Genomic DNA, 24,466 nt, shown 5'->3' on the forward strand with positions numbered 1-24,466 from the left:
GGTTTGTAGCTTTTGCTGTTGGGGAACAGTGGAGAGCTCCAGAGTTCCCAGGGCATGGCTTTGCTGGGTCAGAGGTCTTCAGGACTGCAGTGGGTCTCTGGCTTTGCCATGCTATGCTTCTGTTCCTTTCCAGTGTCAAGAAGCCAGTGCTATGGAATGGTTCCTGTGTAGTTAATCTAGTACTGTGGGGATTTTGAGGGAAAGTTGAGTGTTTGCTGTCTGGTGCTTGCGTTGTGGATTGCTGTTGTGGTGTATGACTTCCATCCTGGTCCCTCTGAGGGTTTACTGCTGTCTGCTTTGCCACCTGTGACTGGATGAGCAAGGTGTGTCTTTGTGCTCATCCTTCCCCTGGTACAGGGATGAAATGTGGAGGAACTGTTGTCCCAGAGCTCTCAGTGTATTCTTGTTAACCTCTGTCTTTGGAAAGTGCTGGGGGTGGTGATGCTTGGGGTGTTAAGGCTTAGGTATTGTATTGTGTTTTACTACAGGTTTTTTTTTAAAGTTTTTTTTTAGTTTATTTGAAAGAATTAGGTGAAGAGAGAGGAAAATCTTTGATTTGCTGGTTCACTTCTCAAATGGTTGTAGTGCTAAAGCCAGGAGCCCTTCAAGGCCTTGGGCCTCCCATGTGGATGCAGGGGCCTACGTGCCATTTTCCACTGCTTCCACAAGTGCATTACCAGGACGCTGGATTGGAAGTGGAGCAGCTGGGTCTCCAACTGTGTCCATATGGGATGCCGATGCTGCAGGTGGAGGAGGGTAATCCTGCACAGCGCTGGCCCCCTATTATTTAGTTTTTTTTTTTTTAAAGTATTACTATTTTTACTGGGAAGTTAGATATACAGAAAGTAGGAGAGACAGAGGGTGATTTTCTGTCTGTTGATTGGCTCCGCAAGTGGCTAAAATGGCCTGAGCTGAACCAGTCCGAAGCCAGGAGCCTCCCTCTGGGTCTCCCATGCGGGTGTAGGGTCCCAAGGTTTAGGGGCGTCTTGGACTGCTTTCACAGGCCCCAAGCAGGGAGCTGGATGGGAAGTAAAATAGCCGGGACACAAACTTGTGTGCATTTGGGATCCTGGTGCAGGTAATGCAAGGATTTTAACCATGAGGCTACCATGCTAGGCCCAGGGGATGCCAATTTCTATCATAGCTATTTAACTGCCATATGTTTTGACTTAAGTGAGGATCTGTTTTTTTTTTTTTTTTTTTCTAAACAGTACAGCTGTGTTAGAAAGTTTTCACCATAGCAAATGTTTTTGTTGTTGCTGTGTGTTTTAAAATTACTTGGAAGTAATTTTAAGACTTTAGGAGACTTTGGCTGGGATTTTTTTTTTTTTTAATTTTGGCTAGGTAAATTTGTATTTCAATATTATAAGCCAAGTTGAGCCTCAACAAGACTTTGTATCTGTTTTAGCTTTACTGATTTTTAAAAGTTAGTTTATTTGAGCTCAGTTACAGAGAAAAGAGAGGGAGATAGACACAGCCGGATTTTCCATCCACTGGTGCACTCCTCAGGTGGCCGCACAGCCGGGGCTCGGAGCTGCTTCTGGGTCTCTCATGTGGGTGGCAGGAGTCCAAGGATTGGGGCCATTTTCTGCTGCTTTTTCCAGGCCATGAACAGGGAGTTGTTTAAAAAGTGGAGCAGCCTGGGCATTACTGTGTGCCCATATGGGATGCCAGCCCCTTTGTATCTATTCTCAATGTTAGTGATAACTGTAGTGGAGCTGTAAATAGTTTACTAACGCGCCTACCTTGTACATTTTGAAATGGAAGTGCTTGTATTTTGTTGTGAGGCATATCTGGGTCATCTGCAATTGCTAAGATTTTAGGTATTAAAGAATGTTGTTTTCTCTTGAGATTTTTTTTTCTTTTTTCTCTTCCTTTAGTTGTTAAACTTCGAAAGTAGAAAAGTTTTTCTCAGGTTTACTCATCAATGAATATGCAGTTAGTTGTGAAGCCTTTGGTAGGCTGTAGAATTTATGTGTAACATTTGTAATGTAGGCATTTGAATTTGTAAGTTTTAGCATTATTACTTATGGTAAACAGGTTGTTTTTTGATATCCTTAAGTATTTTTTTTTTCTGTTGAAAAGCAGTTTCTCCTGTTTTTGAAGATGAGTGTTCTGTGTGGATCATGGCAGCGTGCGTTCTGCGTTCCAGCGCTTGCCTGACAGAGCAGCACTTGGGCCCTCAGCCACTTCCCTGCTCCTCAAGCACAGTTAGTCCAGGAGGTTTTGTTGTCCTCCCTTCAGCCCCGGTCTGACTGCCTCTTGTTTCGTAATTTGAGCATATGGGTGTGTAGAATACGTCCCCTGATGCAAGGATATTCCCACTTCAGTTGAAGGCTTCTGTCCTCAGCAGATTCTACAAATACACTGGGAACGGTCTGGAAGCATTCCTGCATTTATATTTGAAAATTCTTGCTCTTAATTTGAAAAGCAGAAGCGTTAAGTGCTCTGTAGAAAAAATTGTGCAGAGCGGCAGAAAACCTTCACAATAAACATCACCCATAATCCTTTTGCTTGAAGGCAGCCACTATGAGAAATTTGGTGTGTGTGTTTTTAGAATTTTTTTTTTAATGAAAATGTATATGTTGAACAAAGTGAGATGTGGTTTTGAATTCAACAGTATGTATCATCTTTGGGAAAATTTATTTTTCTTCAGAGTGAAGAAATAACAGAAAATCCTATGAGAGGGAAGAGAAAAATTCCTGAGTTTTGAGAAATTAGAAACATTGCCCAAGGCGACATTTGAGGAATTTTTATTATATTCTCTTTAAATACAAATATATAAACACCGTCATGTGTAGTTTGAAGAGTCCCCAGCCAGGCCATGTCCTTCAGGTATCTGTGTGTGACCTTCAGTTTGGCTTCCAGAAGTGAGGTGTAGTGCCGTGTTTTGTTTTTGGTGTAGAAGGTACGTGATGTGGAATCTGTTTACATGTTTAATCCTTGATTTTCATGGTTGTGGATCTGGGTCGCTGACAGTTGGCCAGGACTGTGAACCTTAGGTCTTGTTTGCTGGTTCTTTGCAGCTGTATTCATGTGAAAATTGGAAATTCTGTTTAACTTGTAAGACATCCTTAATGTAGATTACTTATAATTTAAACCATGGAAGTGAAGTTAAGTGGCTATAAAGTACCCCTTTTGTGTGTGACTGACAACTAACTACATTTTGGAAATAGGACAAAATATCATGGTGAACTCTGTAAAACTCACCAGTTTGTGGTGCGTAGCTTGTCTGCAAATTATTTATAGTGGCTTATTTTTGTTAAATACATCAGAGCTTTAGAATATAAGGTTATACCCTATATAAGTATTACCTACCTGTTGTCAGTGGTCAAATAGATTTGCTTTTCCTATTACTTACCTAAGTCATACATTAAAATTCTCAGTTTTTATAAATTGTCAAGTTTACTCTGTCAGTTTAAGAATAAAGGTTGGTTTGGAACCAATTAGCACATACTTCTTTTGAGATCACAGATATTTGTTGTAGACTTTGTGCAGTTCATTACTTCCATCTCTGAAACACCTGGAAATCCGGAAGCCGAGGTGAAAGTCTGTGCTGTGCAGCCCCGAGGAGCAGGTTCTTCAGGCCTCCCACACGCGTTCTTGCTTTCACTTCCATGGGACTTTGCCTGGGTTTTAGGATTTACCAGTTGCAGCAAGCAGAAAGGTGAAACCTGTACACACAGAGGTGTAGTGATGGCAATGAGAAATACTAGTGTGATAGAAAGTTAAGATACTGGAGAGTTTTATATATAGTATGCAAGAATGTGCCAACCTGGGAGTTTTGACTATGAATTCATGGCTGTATGCCTTTGTTGGCCCTAAGGGCATTACTGTTTATAGCATGGTGTAGTTAATTAACGTGTTCATAATAGTGACTCACAAGAGAAGGTTAAATTGTTTTCATATCTCTCAAAGAAGTATTTTTCAATCTGTAGGTCATGACCCCTTGGTGTGTTGTGAAATCACATTAGTAGGTCATGACAAAGCACTTTTACAAAAATGAAGGAAAGACGTTACAACGTATTGCATGTTAGGATAAGAACTGTTGTAGGATTAGTGTATATACCACGTAAAACTGTAACACTGTTGGGCCCGATTTGATGGTGCAGTGGTTAAGGTCCTCGCCTTGCACGCCCAGGATCCCATGTGGGCGCCGGTTCTAATCTTGGCAGCCCCGCTTCCCTTCCAGCTCCCTGCCTGTGGCCTGGGAAAGCAGTCGAGGACGGCCCAAGGCTTTGGGACCCTGCAGCCCAAGGCTTTGTGGGAGACCCGGAAGAGGCTCCTGGCTTCAGATCGGCATAGTATCGGCCGTTGTGCTCACTTGGGGAGTGAATCAATGGACGGGAGATCTTCCTCTCTGTGTCTCCTCTCTGTATATCCGCCTTTCCAATAAAAATTAAAAATAAATCTTAGGAAAAAAAAAAGAACTGTAACACTGTTGCAGTTATTGCCTTAGTCAGTCTGAAATACTAAAGAAGGAATAGGAATAGATTGAAAGGTGTATCTAGGCTAGAGTTATTAGGTTTAGCAAATGAAAAGTATAGGCCATTCAATTAAAATTGAATTTCTGGTAAATAATGACAGATTTCTTGGTTGCTCTGCTTCTAGTGTGGGCATGTGGGGAATAAGCCAGCAGATGAGTGATTGTTCTCTTTGTCTCTCTGCCTTTCAAATAAAACAGTAAATGAATTGGAAAGACACACATACACATACACACTAGCTATCTTCTGCCCACTTGTTCACTCCCCAGAGGCTCACAGTGTCCCAGGATGAGTTCGGGTCAAGCCAGAGGCCCATCCAGGTCTCCCACATGGCTGGCAGGGACCTGGTGCTTGAGCTGGTACCTGCTGCCTCCCAGGCTGCGCATGAACAGGAGGCTGGGAGGGAGGGCAGAGCACGGACTCAGCCAGGCCCGCCATGTGGGATGCACCAGTCCCAAGAGGCAGCTCAGCTGCCACGTCCGGCACCTGCCCCATTTTTTAGAAAACCGATTTGTGAAAGTAGCTTACTTACGCATCTGCGCTGGTGACTTCCGCCTGAACTTCTGGCTCAGCGCTGATGGGAGTTGCCTGCATAATAGTCTTGGCAGGACTGTATTAGCCAGTGTATTGCTGTTAAATTCTCATGAAGAAAGTGTCTTTTTAAATTAATTTAAATAATATACTAATAGAATGTAACTGGTATAGTTCCATAAATATATTAGTATTTACTGTAGAAACATTCTTTTTGTCTTAAAATCTCAGCTGCAACCTGATATTATAATTCTTGGAATTTTGGTAAGACATCCAAACTGGTCTGACTCAGATTGTTTTACCCTTTGTACCTCTAACCAAGTCAGCACGTACCTCCAGGGATCTTTGAATAGTAATATTATTATTAGAGAAATTATTAAGATAATTAATTTGGTGAATCCCCTCCTCTGTGGTTATCTTCTAGAATCTTTAAAAACCATGACTGTGGCATGGCTTCCTGACTGTCAGGAGTAAGTGTGGATTGGCTTGCAACCCTGTCTCCTTTAAAATTTATTCTGACAGGGGACTGTGCCTGAGCTTAGTTCATTATTATTAGAGCTGTCATATCCAAGTGCGGCTATAGCGCACTGAAAGAAAGTGTTTAATTGCAGTAGTGATGGGAGAGAGGAAAATGATGGCTTCAGTCAGGACAGAAGACTCCAAAGAACAGGGATCTAAAGAACGCTCTATGTAGTCATTAATAGTGGAGGGTAAGGATAATTGAGGACGTTTGCAGTGAGGTGTTCATTTGTCCGTTTGGGAGAAGACAAGTGCTGCCGCTGAGACAGGTCTGCGGGGTCACAGGCCTCTGGCGGGGCGCCTAAGGAGTCTAGGGACGCTCAGGAACACTGTCTTTGGGGAAAGCTGTCTGATAACCTCAAACCTGCTAACCATTTTGGGTTTGGGAAGAGATGGTTACATAGCAGAACCTCCTTGCCCCCTTAAATGTCTGTAACGGGCCAGCATTGTGACAGAATGGGATAAGCTGCTGCCTGTACTGCTGCATCCTGTGTGGGCACCAGTTAGAGTCCCAGTTGCTTTGCTTCTTACTTAGCTCCCTGCTGATGTGTCTGGGAAAGCAGTGGAAGGTATCTCAAGTGCCTGGGTCCATATACCCACATAGGAGACCCAGAAGCTCCTGGCTTCAGCCTGGCCAGTCCTGGCCATTGCAGCCAGCTGGGGAGGGATCCAGTGGATGGAACGCCTCAACATCTTTCTTCCTCCTTTAACTGCCTTTCAAAAAAAAAAAAACCTCAGTCAGTCACTCTTTGTTTTTAAAATGTAACAACTAGGGCTGGGCATGCTAAAACCGGGACCCAGGAATTCAGTGCAGGTTGCCCATGTGAGTGGCAGGGACCCAGCTCTTGAGCCATCAGTACCACCTCCCAGGGAAGGCATGGTTTCAGCAGGAAACTGGATGGAGAGTGGAGCTGGCGCTGGAGCCCAGGTGCTCCTGTGACGTCCGCACGGCTGGGCCAGAGGCCCGTGCTAACTATTTGTACTAGCTGTTTGTACTAGTTACTGTGGCTGACTGTAATTACACTGGCTAATCCCATTGAGGCATCATTTATGTAAAACTCATCCTTTGTGTAGTTTCTTTTTCTCCGGAGGTTTACTTATTTATAAGGCAGAGTGGTAGATCTTGTGGCAGCTGGCTCATGCCCCAGATGCTTCCAGCAGTTCGGGCTGGGCAGCGTTGTAGCTGGGAGCCCATCCAGAACTCCCTAGGACTTGAACTGTCATCCACTGCCTCCCACATGCATTAGTTAGCACAAAGTATCCAGAGCCTGAACCAGGCACCATAAGATATAGGCCTCCTAAGTCTTGGCTTCCCTGCTTGCCGACAAGGCCCACGTGGGGACATTATTGAATTTTGGCAACCATTGCCATGTAGCCACAACCACAAACAAGGTGCCCTCCTCCTCCTCTTTTTTTTTTTTTTTTTTTTTTTTAAGATTTATTTTTATCGGAGAGGCAGATTTATAAAGAGGATGAGGGGAGAGAGAGAGAGATAAGTTTTCATCTGCTGGTTCACTGTCCGGATGGCTGCGATGGCCAGAGTTGAGCTGATCTGAAGCCAGGAGCTTCTTCCACTTCTCCCATGGAGGTGCTGGGGCCCACGGACTGGCTGCTTTCTCAGGCATATCTGTGGGAAGCTGAGTTACAATTGGAGCAGCTTGGACTCAAAGCAGCACTTACGTGGGCTGCTGGCATTGCAGTCAGTCGTCCAACATGCTGTGCCAGCACCCTGGCCATGGGCTTCTTCCTCTTTGTAGTTCATTGCATGCAAGTACTAGTTCACCTAGTTAAAGGCATTGAAGTTTTTAGTAGTTTTAAATTTTTAACTTTTTTGCTATTATGAATAAAGAATATGAATATATATGTATGGATTTTGTATGTCTATGGTTTCATTTCTTCTGGCTAAATACATAAAAATAGAATTTCAGTTTATTTTTTAAAGATTGATTTATGTATTTGGAAGGCAAAGTGCTCGTCCTTTCATTGGCTTGCTCCCTGAATGGGTACAAGAGCTGGGACTGCTCCAGGCCAGGACTGGGGGTCTGGTACTTGGTGAGGGTCCTCCCTGAATCAGCCAGGCTGCCAGTGTGGAATATGGCTGTTCAGGCTGTGGCTTAGCCCACCATACCAAACACTGCTGCAGTTTGTTTATTTTTAGGATTTTATTTATTTGAGAGGCAGAGTCAGGTAGTGAGGAGGGGATGGATACAGAGGTGTTCTGTCCACTGATTAAATGGTTACAGTGGCCAGGCCTGGGTCAGACTAAAGCCAGGAGTCCAGAGCTTCATCCAGATGCGCCACGTGAGTGACACAGCATCAGGCACTCGGCGTTTTCCCAGGAGCATTAACAAGGAGCTGGATAGGGAAACGGAGCAGTTGGGACACAAATCAGCATGCGTATGGGGGTTGGTGTCGCACACAGTTCCTTGACTTGCCTGTGCTATAGTACCACCTCCCACTCCCCCCAGGTGTCTCATTTTAAAGGTAACTGCTAAACTATTTATAAGAGCGACTAGCATTTTAAAAATTATTTATTTACTTTTTAAAATAAAGATTTATTTTTATTGGAAAGTCAGATTTTATGGAGAAGAGGGACAAAGATTTTCCATTTGCTGGTTCAATCCTCAAGTGACTGCAAGAGCTGGAGCTGAGCAAGTTCGAAGCTAGGAGCCTCTTCAGATCTGCCACGTGGGTGCAGGATCCTAAAGCTTTGGGCCATCCTTGACTGTTTTCCCGGACCACAAACAGGGAGCTGCATGGGAAACGGGGCTGCCGGGATTAGAACCAGTGCCCATATGGGATCCTGGTGTGTGTTCAAGGTGAGGACTTTAACCACTATGCTATCGCGCTGGGTCCTAAATTTGCAACTTTTCATATGTAGATTCCTGTTTCATTTTAATTATTTTTTAAGTTTTTACTTCTCTTTAAATTATTATCATCATTTCTATAATACAGTTCCATAGGCCTATATGCTTTTTTTTATATATATATATCACCAGTAATGAGAAACTATTTGGGATCTGTTTGTATTTGCGTCTTCTTCTGCATGTATAACATCTTGAGAGTAGAGACCAATGGCTTATACAATTTGGTAGACCTGGTAGCTGGCTAATTATTAATTGTGTATGTGAACATCAGTTTCATTGTTAGAGCAGATACATTTACTTGCCAAGGAAAAGCTTTTACCTGGAAAGGAGCATGGCAGTTTCTGACAGACACATGCTGTGGAAATCTACCTCCCCCTTTTTAAAGTACTTCTTGTCCGCCTTGAAGATACTGGAGCGTACGACCTGGTGCCCTGCGTGGTGTCTCCCTGCCAGGGCTCGTGTGCCAGGCAGACAAGGAGGAGACTGCCGAGGGCTTCTGCCACCTAAGATCATGCGTTGTCTGAGGCCCTCGGACTGATGTTTTAAAGATCTTGGAAGGAGCTCCCCTAAATGAGAAATGTCATTTTTATTAGAAGATAAGTCTGTTTATAAGCAATCTGATATATTGCAAAGGATCATACTTTTTTTTTTTAAAGATTTATTTTTATTATTTTTTCATTGGAAAGGCGGATATACAGAGAGGAGAGACAGAGAGGAAGATCTTCCGTCCATTGATTCACTCCCCAAGTGAGCGCAAAGGCCGATGCTATGCCGATCCGAAGCCAGGAGCCAGGAACTTCTTCCAGGTCTCCCACGCGGGTGCAGGTTCCCAAAGCTTTGGGCCGTCCTCGACTGCTTTCCCAGGCCACAGGCAGGGAGCTGGAAGGGAAGCGGGGCTGCCGGGATTAGAACCGGCGCCCATATGGGATCCTGGGCGTGCAAGGCAAGGACCTTTAACCACTTGCGCCACCGCGCCGGGCCCAGGATCATACTTTTAAAATTTATTTTTATTGGAAAGTCAGATATACAGAGAGGAGGAGTGACAGAGAGGAAAATCTTTCATCCAGTGAGTCACTCCCTAAGTGAGTGTAACGACCGGTGCTGAGCTCATCCAAAGCGAGGTTCTTGGAGCTTCTTCCGGGTCTCCCACAGGGTGCAGGGTCCCAAGGCTTTGGGCCGTCCTCGACTGCTTTCCTGGGCCACAGGTGGGAGCTGGATGGGAGGCAGGGCTGCTGGGATTAGAACCGGTGCCCATATAGGATCCCAGCACGCGAAGACCCCAGGTGCTAGGCCACGGTGCCGGGCCCACAAAGGGTCATATTTTAATGTGGTGGGGGGTAGAGGGAGCAGTTTCCTGGTTGGGGAAATGGATATATATGCAAGCTAATTAGGGTCTTAACTGAAAAGGAGGGAATTCAGTTAATGAATTTCACCATCGGTTTATTCTATACATACACGTAAAATGTGTATTTTCCCCCCTGATAGAATGCCATCCAGTTTTATTAGGTGATCTGGTATTTTGTCCTTATTTTACCTAAGAAGAAACCAGTATTTGACCATAGAGGTTAAAGGTTCAAATACCCTCAGCTAGAAGGTGATAGAATGACTTCATAGCATTGTATTTAAGAGCTCTGCAAAGGTATGTGCAAGTGAGAAGAAAAACTGGTGGTGGAGTTAAGGAATGCTATGATTTACTCACTTTTAAAGTTACTTGTGGGCCCGGCACGGTGGCCTAGCAGCTAAGGTCCTCACCTTGAACGTGCTGGGATCCTATATTGTCACTGGTTCTAATCCCAGCAGCCCCACTTCCCATCTAGCTCCCTGCTTGTGGCCTGGGAAAGCAGTGGAGGACGGCCCAAAGCCTTGGGACCCTGCACCCGTGTGGGAGACCCAGAAGAGCTTCTGGCTCCCGGTTTCAGATCAGTGCAGCACCGGCCGTTGTGGACACTTGGGGAGTGAACCATCAAGTGGAAGATCTTTGTTGCTCCTCCTCTCTGTATATCTGACTTTGCAATGAAAATAAATAAATAAATAATAGTTACTTGTTAGGCAGAGAGAGACCAATAGAGTGAATGTCCCTCTGCAGGTTTGTCCCCCAGATGCCAGCAACAGACTGGACTGGGCCAGGAGCCAAACAGGAGCTGGTAGGACAAGCTAGGTCTCGCATAGGGTTGCCAGAGCTAAACCTGGAGGTTGTCAACATTGACCGTGGCCTTCCGGATGTGGATGAGCAAGAAGCTGGAGTTGAAGCCGGACAGCAAACTGGGTGTCTCAAGTGGGCATCTTCACCCGTAGGCCAAGGGCCCACTCGTAACTTCTTCCTTCAGGTGAGCAGCAGTTGCTAGCTTCACTGTGTGGAGGTGGATACTTGACTAGATCCCGCAGAATGACTGATAGAGAAGAAAATGAGACATTTGCATTTGTGACAGATAAGGAATTTAGATCTTAACTGCCTTAGGAAATCTGAATGTTTTATCCCAATGTAAATGTCATGGAATAAATAAGAACCTTATTATGGATTTATTTTCTGTATGTAAAATATTTCAAGAAAAAAAGCCCTCACATTTCTGAGCCAAGTGGTTGGTAGTGGTAGCCATTCTTTTTCTGAAGAAAAAAACCGTAGCTATGTGTGGTATGCAAACAGCTGTGAGGGGCTCTCCTCAGGACAGGAGAGCTGCTGCTCGCTGTGTGCCGAGTACATTTCAGCAACTGTGCCAAGTGCATTACTTTCATATCTTCCAGTACTTAGAACTTGCCAGCTTGGTTGTGCCATGTCCATTCTACCTACAGGGGAGTGGGGATGGTTTGGAGAAATTCAGGAACCTGCCAGGGTCAGCTGGGAAATAATGGAGCTGAGAGTCTAACCCTGGGAGATAGCAGAGTCTTTGGATCTGTGACACGCCACAAGCCAGTGAAGGCGTTTGGTCAGTATTAGCCATGAAGTAGCTCAGTCAGCAGTGCCTTCGTGCTGGCAGTTCGCAGAGTTTGTAAACTTTTACTTTCTTATTTATTTTTAAAGATTTATTTATTTTTATTACAAAGTCAGATACACAGGAGGAAAGACAGGAAGATCTTCTGTCCGATGATTCACTCCCCAAGTGAGCGCAACAGCCAGTGCTGCACCGATCCAAAGCAGGGTACCAGGAACTTCATTCCAGGTCTCCCACGCCGGGTATAGGGTCCAAAAACATTGGACCGTCCTCCACTGCCTTCCCAGGCCACAAGCAGGGAGCTGGATGGGAAGTGGAGCTGCCGGGATTAGAATAGGTGCCCATATGGGATCCTGGCGCGTGCAAGGCGAGGACTTTAGCCCTCAGTTCCTCCTTTGTTCTGCAGGAGCTGCAGTCCCAGTCCTAGAAGGGCATTCTGGTCCTGAGCACATGGTGATCCTCCCAAAGGATGCAGTATTTGTGGAAAGGCTTTCTGCCCTCTGTGGTTTTAGGGAAATTCCCATCATGCTGCAGTGTGTTTGTGTGAGCCAAACAAGAATGCCACGCAAGTGTACTTTGTAGGTTTAGTCATTGCAGCACATTAACGATGCTTACTGGTTTGGCCTAGTCTACCTTTTATTGCACTGAAGTTTTACTTGGTTGGGTCACTGCTCTGCTTAAAAATCTCCCTTCCCACTTGAGGGCCACCTCACCTTCAATGTTTTCCATGATTTAACCAGGATGTTGGCAAATTTTTTTTCTGTAAAGGGCTAAATAGTGAAAGCTTCAGCCTTGTAGGTCCCTTTTATTTCTTTTTAAATTTTTATCGGAGGGCCCGGTGCGCTGGCGCAAGTGGTTAAGGTCCTCTCCTCGCATGCCCGGGATCCCATATGGGCGCTGGTTCTAATCCCGGCAGTCCCGCTTCCCATCCAGCTCCCTACCTGTGGCCTGGGAAAGCAGTCGAGGACGGCCCAATGCCTTGGGACCCTGCACCCGTGTGGGACACCGGAAGAAGTTCCTGGATCCTGGCTTCGGATCGGCACAGCACTGGCCGTTGTGCTCACTTGGGGAGTGAATCATCGGACGGAAGATCTTCCTCTCTGTATATCTGACTTTCCAATAAATAAATAAATCTTTAAAAAAAATTTTTATTGGAAAGGCAGATTTACAGAGAGGTGGAGAGACAGAGATGTGTCTGCTTCTTCATTCCTCATAAGGCCACAATGATGGAGATGAGCTGTGCTGATCCAGAGCCAGGAGACTGTTCTGGGGATCCCATGAGGGTGCAATGTCTCAAGGCCTTGGCTATCCTCCACTGCTTTCCCAGGCCACAACCAGGGAGCTGGATTGAAAATGCAGCAGCCAGGACATGAACTGGCATGTGTACGGGATCCTGGTGCATGCAAGGCAGATATTTAACCACTGAGCCATTGTGCCTGGCCTTAAAATAAACATAATGTTAGAAATCATTCTGACCTCCACCCATGTATAAATAGGCTGCAGACCATGGACCATCCCTGACCCAGGCTGGAACCTCATTTTATCTTTCTTACTGTATCTCCAATTAACTCTTAATTTTTAAAAGATGTATTTTATTTTTATTGGAAAGGCAAATATACAGAGGGGAGAGACAGAAAGATCTTCTTGTCCACTGGTTCACTCCCCAAGTGGCTACACCAGCCAGAACTGAGCCAGTCGGAAGCCAAGAATTTGCTCTGGATCTCCCATGTAAGTGCAGGGTCTGCAAGCCTTGGGCTATCTCCTACTGCTTTCCCAGACCTTAAGCTGGGAGCTGGATGGGAAGTAGAGCAGCCAGGACACAAACCAGTGCCCATATGGGATCCTGGTGTGTGCAAGGTGAAGATTTAGCCACTAGGCTATTGCGCTGGACCTTCCTGTTAACTCTTAAAAAGATGACCTTTGGAGTGGACTCGTATAGTAGTTAAGATGTAACACTGCTTGAATATGCCCCGTGGGACGCCTGCATCCCATGTCGGAGTGCCTGGTTCAAGGCTTGGCGCCTTCATTTCTAATTTCTAATCTACCTTCTTGCTAACGTGCAGACTGAGGTAGTGGATGATGGCTCAAGTGCTTGGTCCCTGCCACCAGTGGAGGCCCTGGCTTGAGTGTCAGTGCAGGCAGTTGGCGTGTTGATGAAGTTGGCACAGGGATCCTTACATCTTGTATTAGAGTGCCGCCTACTGCCAGTCCAGGTTCCTGTTCATGTGCACCCTGGAAAGTGATGGCTTAAGGGCCTGAGTCGCTGCCGCCCACCTGGGAGACCCGGATTGAGGCCGTGGCTCCTAACTGGGACCTGGCCCAGCGCTGGGGCTCTGGGAGAGTGACCCAGTGAGTGGGAGATCTGTTTTCTGTCTGGCTTGCTTTGTCTCTTGACTTCCAAATACATTTAAAAGTTCCACATTTCTGGTTTTACTTTGATGTTGCAGGACTTTGAAGGAAAATCTGAAAATTTCTATCAAGTAAAATGAAAGTGTGTAGGAAGTTTTGTTTTTAATATAGATACATATATATGGAAATCATTTACGTGAAGATGGTCTCCTTTTTCTCTGCTTGTGTGAGTTCTGTGTTTGGTTTCTGCTCTGTACCTGCTTTTCTAAAGTTATTCTGATTTCTATAGCCTCATATTTGTAATTCTTAAAAAGATATTTTCTTATTTGAAAAGCAGATTTTATAGAGGCAGAGGGAGACACACATCTTCTATCCTCTGGTTCACTCCCAAATGGCCACTGTGGCCAGAGCTGAGCTGAGCCAAAGCTGCGAACCTGGAGCTCCCTCCAGGTCTCCCATGTGGGTGCAGGGTCCCAAGGGCCCACGCCATAAGCAGGGAGCTGGCTTGGAAGTGGAGTAGCCAGGACAGGAGCCAGCACCCTTATGGGATGCTGTGCGGCAGGGTTGAGGGTGAGCTTGCTGTGCTGTTGTGTAGCTTGTTCTCATTTTTAAAACAACTGTTGCAGAACCTGCATTGTCTTGCACTGTTGGCTTCCTTGAGGGCGTGGTTTGTGAGTCTCCCTGGGGAGTCGGCAGAGGGACACTTTCTCCAGGGAACACCTAACACTGGGTTTTCTTTTGACAGTATTTCTTGGCATTCTGTTCCTCTCCCAGATCTGCATTTTAGTGTTGGAAGTTTGCATTTCAAATCACTGTGACTCCTCCTCCTTTATTTCACGCCCAAACAGGAACTTTAAATGGTTTCTTCAATAGTACAACTAGTACTTATTTAGCATCCCAGTTCTTTTCTTACTTGGTGATGTAGGGCAGGTTGTTTCATTTGTGATTGTATAGCTGAGATATTTTTTTAAAAAAACATTTACACATGTATTCCAGCTTTTAAAAAAGTTTCCTTTTATTTGAAAGCCAAAAAAGATCTTCATACACTGGTGTGCCTGCAGTGCTGTCCACAACCAGGAATGGATTGGGCCAGAAGCTCTGCATGGGTTGCTGCTGTGGCTTGTGAGGACCTGATACTGGAGCTGTCTTCGCCTGCTGCCTCCTGGGATGTGCCTCGGATTGGAAAGGGAGGGACTTGATCCCAAGCACCCGGTATGGGATGTGGGCATCCCAAACAGTGGTTTAGCCTGTTGCACCCCAACTCACACCATGAAATAAGAGGTTCTTTGTAAAATAGGGGTAAAGATGAGATGAATTAGATCTATGGAGTCCTTACGTAGATGCCTGTCCTGTAGTAAGTGCCTAGTAACTTTTAGTTGTTCCTATTAGTTTGTCTGGAAACCAATGAAAACTATGTAAGCAATTTACAAAAATGATAGATTTTTCATAATGCAGTATGATTAGATGCAGCTTGGCATGTTGTTAAGCTGTATGTTCATTATTTCAGTAGAAATTTGTAGCTGTCAGACTGAGGCAGTTAAGGATAAATGAAGGATGATCTCTGCTCGCAGGTTTCCCAGTGTGCTGGAGGGCAGGCTTGAAAATAATGCAGTGCCAGTTAGGACAGTGAAGGAAATAAGCTTCAGAAGAGCAGGTGGGGCCTGGCGCAGTAGCCTAGTGGCTACCCTCGCCTTGTATGCACTGGAATCCCATATGAGTGTCGGTTTGTATCTTGGCTGCTTCACTTCTCTTCCAGCTCCTTGTTTGTGGCCTTGGAAAACAGTAGAGGACACCCCGAAACCTTGGGACTCTGCACCTGTGTGCGAGACCCAGCACAGGCTCCTGGCTTTGGGCCAGCTCAGCTTCGGCCATTTGTGGCCCCTGGAGAGCAAACCAGCAGATGGAAGATGTAGCTCTGTGTTTCTGTAAATCTGACTTTCCAATAAAAAAACAAATCTTTTTAAAAAAGAGCAAATGGGATTGAGTTGGATCTTGAGTGATGAGCAGTTTTCCATGAAGCCGTGGAAAGCGGAAGTCCCCGGCAAGGAAGAGGAGAGCTAACGCACAGAGATACTTGTAAATGTGCGTAGCAAATGTGGTTCACAACGCGATTAGGTGATGGGAAGGGAGATTCTTTTTTAAGGATTGATTTGTTTGAAAAGCAGAGTTACAGAGAAAGGTTTTCCATCTATCTACTTGCTCATTCCCCAAATGGAGGCAACTGCTGGGACTGGACCAGCTTTTACTAGGAGCTGCTTCTGAGTCTCCTGGGTGGGTGGCAGGGGCCCAGGCGCTTGGGTCATCCTCGGCTGCTTTCCCCGGTGCCTTAGCAGGGAGCTGGATCTGAAGGGCAGCAGCTGGAGCTTGAACCAGCAACCATGTGGGATGCTGTCCCTAGTGGAGAATTAGCATGCTATGCCACGGGGCCGGCGCTAGAAGGCAGATTCTTAAAGTATCAAGATTGACTTGTTTCATCCATACTTCCTTCTTTTCTGATATTTCTTGTCCTTTGAGGAGGATTGGAATTGTTTCTGAGGCACCCCTGGAGTGATCAAGCAATCGGTGACTTTTGAGTTGACTTACATGGTTTCTTGGTGGGTGATTCAGAGGGATGAATGTTCTGGAAGATAGGTCACTTTCTGGAGGGAGCACAAAGCATTGGAGTAATACTGTTCAGTGTACTGGTGGCTATGCATTTATAGCTATTGAAATTTCAAATTTAGAGCACATTTTGAAGTCACAGTTTTCAATCATGCTGGCTGTCTTTTCAGTGCCCAGTCGCTGTATTGTGAGTAGCTTCCATACTGGGCAGTAGGGTATAAACCATTGTATCCTGACCGAATGCTCTGGTGGACTTCGCTGGATTCCTTTCTTTCTGAATGGGAGGGTGGTGGTGTGCCTGGCTCCCTTAGTCTCTCTAGGTAGAATTCTGTGCAGACTTTTTAAACTGTTAGTGTGTACTAAAAAATAGGGAAAATAGCTGTATATAGCTAGCATTCATTAAGCGTTTAATAAAGTGCCGAACATTGTTTTACATCAAACTGTCTATATGAGATGCTGTTCATTTTTACAACCTTATGAGGAAGAGACCTGTTTTTCCCCAAAAGTTATTTTTTTATTCTTCAACACAAATGTTGAAGTTGAAACACAGAGAGCTGAAGTTCTGGTGTTGCAGTTGCAGAGCTTAGGAGTGGTAGAGCCTGAGCTGGAACCAGCACAGTGGGCCAGAGAGCCGCGGTTGGCACTTCGGTGTGTTGGCATTCAGGTGACAGCTTTGTGTGAATTTGGAGTGGCCAGTCAATCACAATTTGCTTTAAAAATAAAGACTGGGTTAGCTGTTTTTGGATTGTCACAAACTACCCCCCCCATTGCCATCTCATTTGACTAAGTTCTTTTCAATGAGGAAATATTTATAAATACTGGTAGACTTTCCCTTCATAGTAATTTAACACTGAGATGGGAAGAGCAGAGTGACTCACCTGAGTTAACCATAACAGCTAGCATCAGATTTCTGGTTTTTAATTGGTTGCGTTTTTCTTGACAGCCATAGCTTTTCATGCCTGGAGAGAATTGAGTGAGTCAGTTCTCAGGGTGATTCACCTCAGATACACTCCGTGCTAGATGACAGCCCGCATGCCTGTGTGCTCTGTGTCCGTGGGTCCGTCCTGTGGACAGAGCGTGTAATGTTCCCTAGAGATGCTCTGAGGGATTTGGGAGGGAGTGCGTAGGTTCTGTGTGTGTGTTTTATTTTATACAAGGTACTGGAGCACTCATAGGTTTCTTCTGCTTTAGCATTGGGACTGTAATTAACAAAGAAGTTTGAAGTTTGTGACTTGTTCTTCTGTTTTGCGTATGCTTTTGGTGTTCCTTATAAGAGTCTGGTCGAATCCAGGGTCCTCAAGAATTGCTTCATGTTGTTTCCAAGTTTTTTAGTAAGTGTCATTTGTTTAATTTTTAAAAATGTTTATCCATTTTTTTATTGGATAGTCAGATTCGCAGAGGGAAGGAGAGACAGAAAGATCTTCCATCTACTGGTTCACTCTCCATGTAGCCACAATGGCTGAAGCTGAGCTGATCCAAAGCCAGGAGCTTCTTCCAGGTCTCCCACGTGGGTGCAGGGTCCCCAGACTTTGGGCCGTCCTCTTCTTTCCCAGGCCACAAGCAGGGGACTTGATGAGAAGTGGAGTAGCTGGGACATGAACCCACGCCCATATGAGATCCTGACAAATGCAAGGTGAGGACTTTAGCCGCTAGACTACTGGACTAGGCCGTATTCACAGGGAGACACAGAGATAGAGATCTTCCATCCATTTTTTAGATGGCCACAACAGCCAGCGCTGGGCCACACCTAGGCCAGGAGCTTCACCTGAGGAAGTCGCACAAGACTGGCAGGGGCGCAGACACTAAGGCCATGTTGCACTGCTTCTTTTAGACTGTTATTGGGAAACTGGACTAGAACTGGAGAAGTCTGGATGTGAATCTGTGTCAATATGGGATGCCAGCTTAATCTGTGGTAGCAAAGTACAGACACCATTTTTTTTGAAAGATTTATTTATTTTTATTGCAAAATCAGATATGCATAGAGGAGGAAACAGAGAGGAAGATCTTCCGTGCGATGATTCACTCCCCAAACAGCTGCAGTGGCTGGAGCTGAGCCAATCCAGAGCCAGGAGTCAGGAACCTCGAGCATCTTCCAGGTCTCCCACAGGGTGCAGGGTCCCAAGGCCCTGGCCGTCCTCGGCTGCTTTCTCAGGCCGCAAGCAGGGAGCTGGATGGGAAGCGGGGCTGCCGGAATTAGAACCTGTGCCCACATGGGGTCTTGGCACACTCAAGGTGAGGTCCTTAGCCACCAGGCCACTACATCGGGACCTATTATTTATTGAAAGATTTACAGGGAAAAGGAGAGATTGAGAGAAAGATCTGTCTGCTGATTTACTTTCTGAGTGGTTATAAGAGCCAGAGCTGAGCCAATCAGGAGCCAGGAGCGGAGGATCTTCCTCTCTGTCTCTCCTCCTGTGTGTATATCTGACTTTCCAATAAAAATAAATAAATTTTTTCTTTTTTTTAATTTTTAAAGATTTATTTTTATTATTTTTTTTATTGGAAAGGCAGATATACAGAGAGGAGAGACAGAGAGGAAGATCTTCCGTCCGATGATTCACTCCCCAAGTGAGCGCAATGGGCCGATACTATGCCGATCCGAAGCCAGGAGCCTCTTCCGGGTCTCCCACGCGGGTGCAGGGTCCCAGAGCTTTGGGCTGTCCTCGACTGCTTTCCCAGGCCACAGGTAGGGAGCTGGAAGGGAAGCGGGGCTGCCGGGATAGAACCGGCGCCATATGGGATCCCGGGCATGCAAGGCGAGGACCTTAACCACTGCGCCACCGCGCCGGGCCCAATAAATTTTTTCTTTAAAAAAAGTGTGTATAGACAGTTTATTCAGAGGCAGCATAATCTGGAAATGGAAAGCCTGGGTGTTCATACGCTAGATTGAAAAGCTGACTCCACTGCTTACAGCTGAATGATTTTGGTCAAGATAGTTAACTGTTAAGGTTTGGTTTCCTCACTGTCAAGTGGAGATGCTAGATTAGATGTGGCACAGGTAAAGTCTTTGCCGTAGTGTCTGGTGATAGTTCTCCAAGTGATAAGCTATTCATCTTTAAGATTTTCTTTTGCTGTGCTGTGTGAGAAGCAGAGTTAGTTAAAGGTGAGGAATTCAAGTATATTTAGAGTAGTGTGGCACACTAATCCCCCACCTGCAAGTGCCAGCATCCCTTATGGGCATCGGTTTGTATTCTAGCTGCTCCACTTTGAACCCAGTTTCCTGCTTATGGCCTGAGGCCTTGGGTCCCTGCACCCACAAGGGAGCCCAGGAGGAAGTTCGGCCTTCTGGTTTTGGATCAGCTCATCTCTCACGTTGCACCCATTTGCAAAGTGAATCAGCGGATGGAGGACCTCTCTGCCTGCCTTTGTAAAGGTCTGCCTTTCAAATAAACAAATCATTAAAAAAAGAAAAACTGCTTGCCAATGTGCCAAGAGGCGTGCTCCTCCACTGTGAGGGCCTCACGTTGCTAGTCTTTTGGACTGAATTATGCTTCTGCTTGAATGTTTGCTAATTTTGATGTGAGTGTTATGATTATTTTACTTAAATGAGGTTTTAATTGTACCAGAGTAGCTATTGTGATGAGAAGTACAATATTTCACCTCATTAATGTTTTGTTTTTTTCTGGGGAGGCCAATCTTTTCCAATGGAATAAGCTTTGGGCGTGTACTCAGTCAGCGGCATTCACAGGCTCTACCATCTGCAGCTAGAAACTCTCAAGGGAAGGTTGGGTCTATATTGAATGCACAAATATTTTTTAAAACAACCGTTATTTCTTAAATAGTATACAGCTTTTTATGTGGCATTTATGTTATATTAGGTATGATAAGTAATCTAGAGGTGATTTAAAGTACATAGGACAAAGTAGGTTATGTGCAGTATTAAGAAAAAAAAAGATTACTTTTGAAATGCCAGTCTGTGGCATTGTGAGTAAAGCCGCTGCCTGCAGTGCTGGCGTCCTATATGGGTGCAGGTTTGAGTCCTAGCTGGCCTGCTTCAGATCAGCTTTTCTGCTGATGGGGCTGGAAAACTGGTAGAGGATGGCCCAATGCTTGGGCTAGGAGCTGCTGGCTTTGGACTGGCCTGGTCCAGTTGTGGCCATTTGGGAAGTGAACCAATAATTAGAAGATATCTTTCTCTCCCTCACTGCCTCCCCCCACTCAATCTCTCTGCCTCCCCTCTCCCTTTCTTCCCCTCACTGTTTTTCCTCTTCCCCTCCTCTCTCCTTACCTCCTTCTATCTCCCCTCACTGTCTGCCCCCTCATTCTTTCCCCCTCCAGATCCCCCTCCCTCCTCACTCTCCTCTCTTTCCTTTCATTTACCCCTCCCCCCTCCTCTTCTATTTCTAGCTCTGCGTAACTCTATCCTTCAAATAAATCTCAGGCCCTTTGTAGCCATATAGGTTATGTTCTACAGTCAAGTTCTCTGCTTTTTTTTTTTTTTTTAAGATTTATTTATTTATTGGAAAGTCAGATATACAGAGAGGAGAGACAGAGAGGAAGATCTTCCGTCCAATGATTCACTCCCCAAGTGAGCGCAAAGGCCGATGCTATGCCGATCCGAAGCCAGGAGCCAGGAACAACTTCTGGGTCTCCCACACGTGGGTGCAGGGTCCCAAGGCTTTGGGCTGTCGTCGACTGCTTTCCCAGGCCACAGGCAGGGAGCTGGATGGGAAGCAGGGCTGCCGGGATTAGAATAGGTGCCCATATGGGATCCTGGCACGTTCAAGGCGAGAACTTTAGCCACTAGGCCCTGCCGCCGGGCCCAAGTTCTCTGCTTTTTGCAGTGCAATTCACTTGACAGCTAAGCTTTGTATATTGCGTCTCTTATCAGCACTTGTTATATGGATACTGATCGAAACGTTAATTGGAAGGGAAAGTTCATGTTTGTAGAGGATGGGAAAAATATGGGAGGCGACGTACTATCAACCAAATACATTGAATGGAATCTATATTTTTCTCTTGTGTAGTTCCTATAGCAGAGCGATTGGTTACCTTTGGAAGTCATTATTAATTTTAGTTTTTTTCTTTTAACTCGTTTATTTGATTTTGATAAAGCTAACATCATTTTCTTCCATCCCTGACTCCGTTGTGTTTTGTGTCTCTGGGCCAGGAAGGCTCGGAAAACTGTAGCTTATGTTGTTACAGAGAGTGAAACATGGATCGCTCCTGCCCTGCGTGACCTGTGACCAGGAGTGGCTGGACCAGCGCTGGGAGCCGGGGGCTCAGTCAGGGTGTTGCCTATGGGTGGCAGAAACTCAAGTCCCTCAGCCATCTCTTGCTGTCTCTCAGGGCTTGAACCGGGGAAGGCTGCTGTGGGGCAGAGGCAGGGCTGGGACTGAGTGCGCATGTTGCCAGTGCCCGCTGCTTTAGGGAGACTTGGGGAAGGATGAGAAACTTCGTCGCCAATAACCAATCCTTTACCTGATTGCAGTTATAAAGTTTTAAAATGTAAGACATTTTAAGTTTATTTACCTTGTTGAACTTAATAAAAAAATGATATTTAATCTTTCCAGAAATCGAAACAGCAGCAAAGGACTGCCTCAGTCTACGGTGAGTAACTTTAATATTAGACTTGTTTGGAAATATTGATATCTAAAGATTATTTGCAGCTATAGGTAGGCCAACACCAAGGTCAAAAAAGAAAAAAATTGTGTTCTTGACTTTTATTAGCTGTGTGGGCTTTTTTTCTATAAAATTATATTTGTGAGATATAATAATAACAGAAACTTCAGGGTTTTTTTGTTTGTTGTTGTCGTTATCTTCATTTTATTTGAAAGGCATAGAGAGAGAGGTCTTCTGCTGGTTCACTCCCCAAATGCACACAAAAGCCACGGCTGGGTCATGCTGAAGCCAGGAGCCCAGAAATCCATCTCAGGTCTCCGGCTTGGATGGATGTGGGGACTCAGCAAACAGCTGCCACCGCTGGCTGGTGGGGTGCACATGAGCAAGGAGCTGGGAGGGAGAGTGGAACTCAGCTGACTGTGCCAGGCCACAGTTTACCACTGAGTCGAATGCCTGCCCCACTCCTCTGTCCTTTGACAAGTGACTGAGGGCACGGCCAAGGGGGCAACTCTCAAAAGGTAAGTAGAGCACTAAGGCTGGTGTTTGCAGGTTTTTGAACTTCTTATTTTGAAATTATATGTTATCCTGTATTTTCAGTTCTCTCCCCTGGGCAGGGCGCTCTGGTCTTTGTATGTAAGAACTTTATCAGTGAAATTAAACATAGTATGAGGGACAGAAGATTAAGGAGTTCCATCTGATGAAAGAAACAAGTGAGAATCTGTTGCTACTTTTTGAGGCTTTGCCTTGTTTGAGCAAACTGGGTTCCTTCCTGAGAATCAGGCGGGAGCCCCTGCTGGTGGGGTGTGTGATGTGGAGTGGGGCTGCTCTCAAGCTCTAAGGTTGTTTGGGATGTGTGGGATGCAGCGGGGCAGTTAGGGATTCACAGAGGTAGTACCTGGACTCCTCGTTCTATATTAGTTAAGGTGTACTTTTTTTTTTTTTAAGATTTGTTTATTTTTATTACCAAGGCAGATAGAGAGGAGGAGAGACAGAGAGGAAGATTCTTCTGTTCAATGATTCACTTCCCAGGTGACTGCAATGGCCAGTGCTGTGCCAGTCTGAAGTCAGGAGCTTCCTCCAGGTCTCCCACGTGGGTGCAGGGTCCCAAGGCTTTGGGCCGTTCTTGACTGCTTTCCCAGGCCACAAGTAGGGAGCTTCCGGGATTAGAACCAGTGCCCGTATGGGATCCTGGCACATTCAAAGCGAGAACCTTAACCCCTACGCTATCGTGCCGGGCCCAGCTAAGGTGGACTTTTAAATGTGCAGTATTTCTATCAGTTTTGACAGATGCATATAGTCATGTAGCCAACAGCACAGGGAGTGTGGGAGATGAGCCTCACTCCCCCACGCCCCTTGTGTGGCTTCTGAGTTCACAATCCTCCCAGAGCGCTTGGCCGTTTGTCTTCTGTGGTGATTTTTGTCTTCCCCTAGAGATAGAAGTTTAGTTTTGCTACCACATATACTCCACATACTGTTAGATGAGATGATAGCTTTTGTTTTTGAAAGCCTGACTTCTAGTCTCTAAAGAAGCCAAATTTTTTATAATAAACTAAATCTTTAGCACATGTGTGCTATTGTAAGCCTGACTGTAATTTTGTAACAAAGTGTTAACTTTAGTATAAATGCATGTAGGTATAAATGCTAGCTTTTAAGAGTGCTTTTTATTTATTTAATGTTTCAGATTTCTTTTGATGGAATCTATGCAAATATGAGGATGGTTCATATCCTAACATCAGTTGTTGTAAGTACTGAGGTTATTGGTGATAAAACTGCCTTGAAAAGGGAATGAAGCAATTTCTTGAAGCTGAAATGCTGATGAATGATTCCCAAAGTAACATTTCTTAGGTCGTGTTGAATCAGATAATTTAACGAAACATATATGAGAACGTGGTCCAGCCTCGTCTGCCTCACTGTTCCTGCTGTGGCCCCAGGAGTGGCAGGGCGATGATCTGCTGTGGATCCTGTGTCACCCAGTTAGTGCAGCAAGATCTGTCTCATCTCATACGCTGTTGTGTGAAGTTTTCTGTCAGTGAATTCTTGGCATTCACTAATTTTCCTATATGAAATGAAGCTTGATGAACTCAAAGGCAAAATGAAAGCATCAGTTTCTACTGGCTGGGTGGTGCACTGTTTTTGAAATTTTAATTATGTGTTTTCAGGGATCCAAATGTGAAGTACAAGTGAAAAACGGAGGTATATATGAAGGAGTTTTTAAAACATACAGTCCTAAGGTAATTCTTACTCTGTTTTGGTTGCTAGTGTAAATAATTGACTAATGCGCATGTGCGTGGCTTCCTGCACTCTGTGTTTTCAGCTTTAGCAAGAAAAATGTTCTTAATTCTTAAATATTAATATTTTAAACTGAGTGTGTTCTTAGTTTTTCTTTTAAAGATTTATTTATTTCTATTGCAAAGTCAGATATACAGAGAGGAGGAGAGACAGGAAGATCTCCTGTCTGATGGTTCACTCCCCAAGCGACTGCAATGTCTGGAGCTGAGCCAGTCCGAAGCTAGGAGCTTCTTCTGGGTCTCCCAACTGGGTGCAGGGTCCCAAGGCTTTGGCCCATCCTCGACTGCTTTCCCAGACCACAAGTAGGGAGCTGGATGGGAAGCGGGGCTGCTGG

At 45.3% G+C, this 24,466-nt stretch overlaps 1 protein-coding gene across 5 annotated transcripts in view; it reads left to right on the forward strand.

The window, feature by feature from the left end:
• The window catches only part of ATXN2 (ataxin 2), an 86,603-nt gene that overhangs the window by 3,456 nt on the left and 58,681 nt on the right, over positions 1-24,466 (forward strand). For 4 of the 5 annotated variants that reach the window (XM_040986994.1, XM_040986993.1, XM_040986996.1 and 1 more), the window contains exons 2-4: positions 21,795-21,831; positions 23,525-23,584; positions 24,003-24,074. In XM_040986994.1, coding sequence (XP_040842928.1) covers positions 21,795-21,831; positions 23,525-23,584; positions 24,003-24,074 — 169 coding nt within the window. The remainder of the gene's footprint in view (positions 1-21,794; positions 21,832-23,524; positions 23,585-24,002; positions 24,075-24,466) is intronic. The other variant, XM_040986997.1, reaches the window with a different exon arrangement.

This window comes from Ochotona curzoniae, unplaced genomic scaffold (genome assembly GCF_017591425.1).
Source record: "Ochotona curzoniae isolate NIBS_2020 unplaced genomic scaffold, NIBS_Ocur_1.0 contig_46, whole genome shotgun sequence".
Lineage (NCBI taxonomy): Eukaryota > Metazoa > Chordata > Mammalia > Lagomorpha > Ochotonidae > Ochotona > Ochotona curzoniae.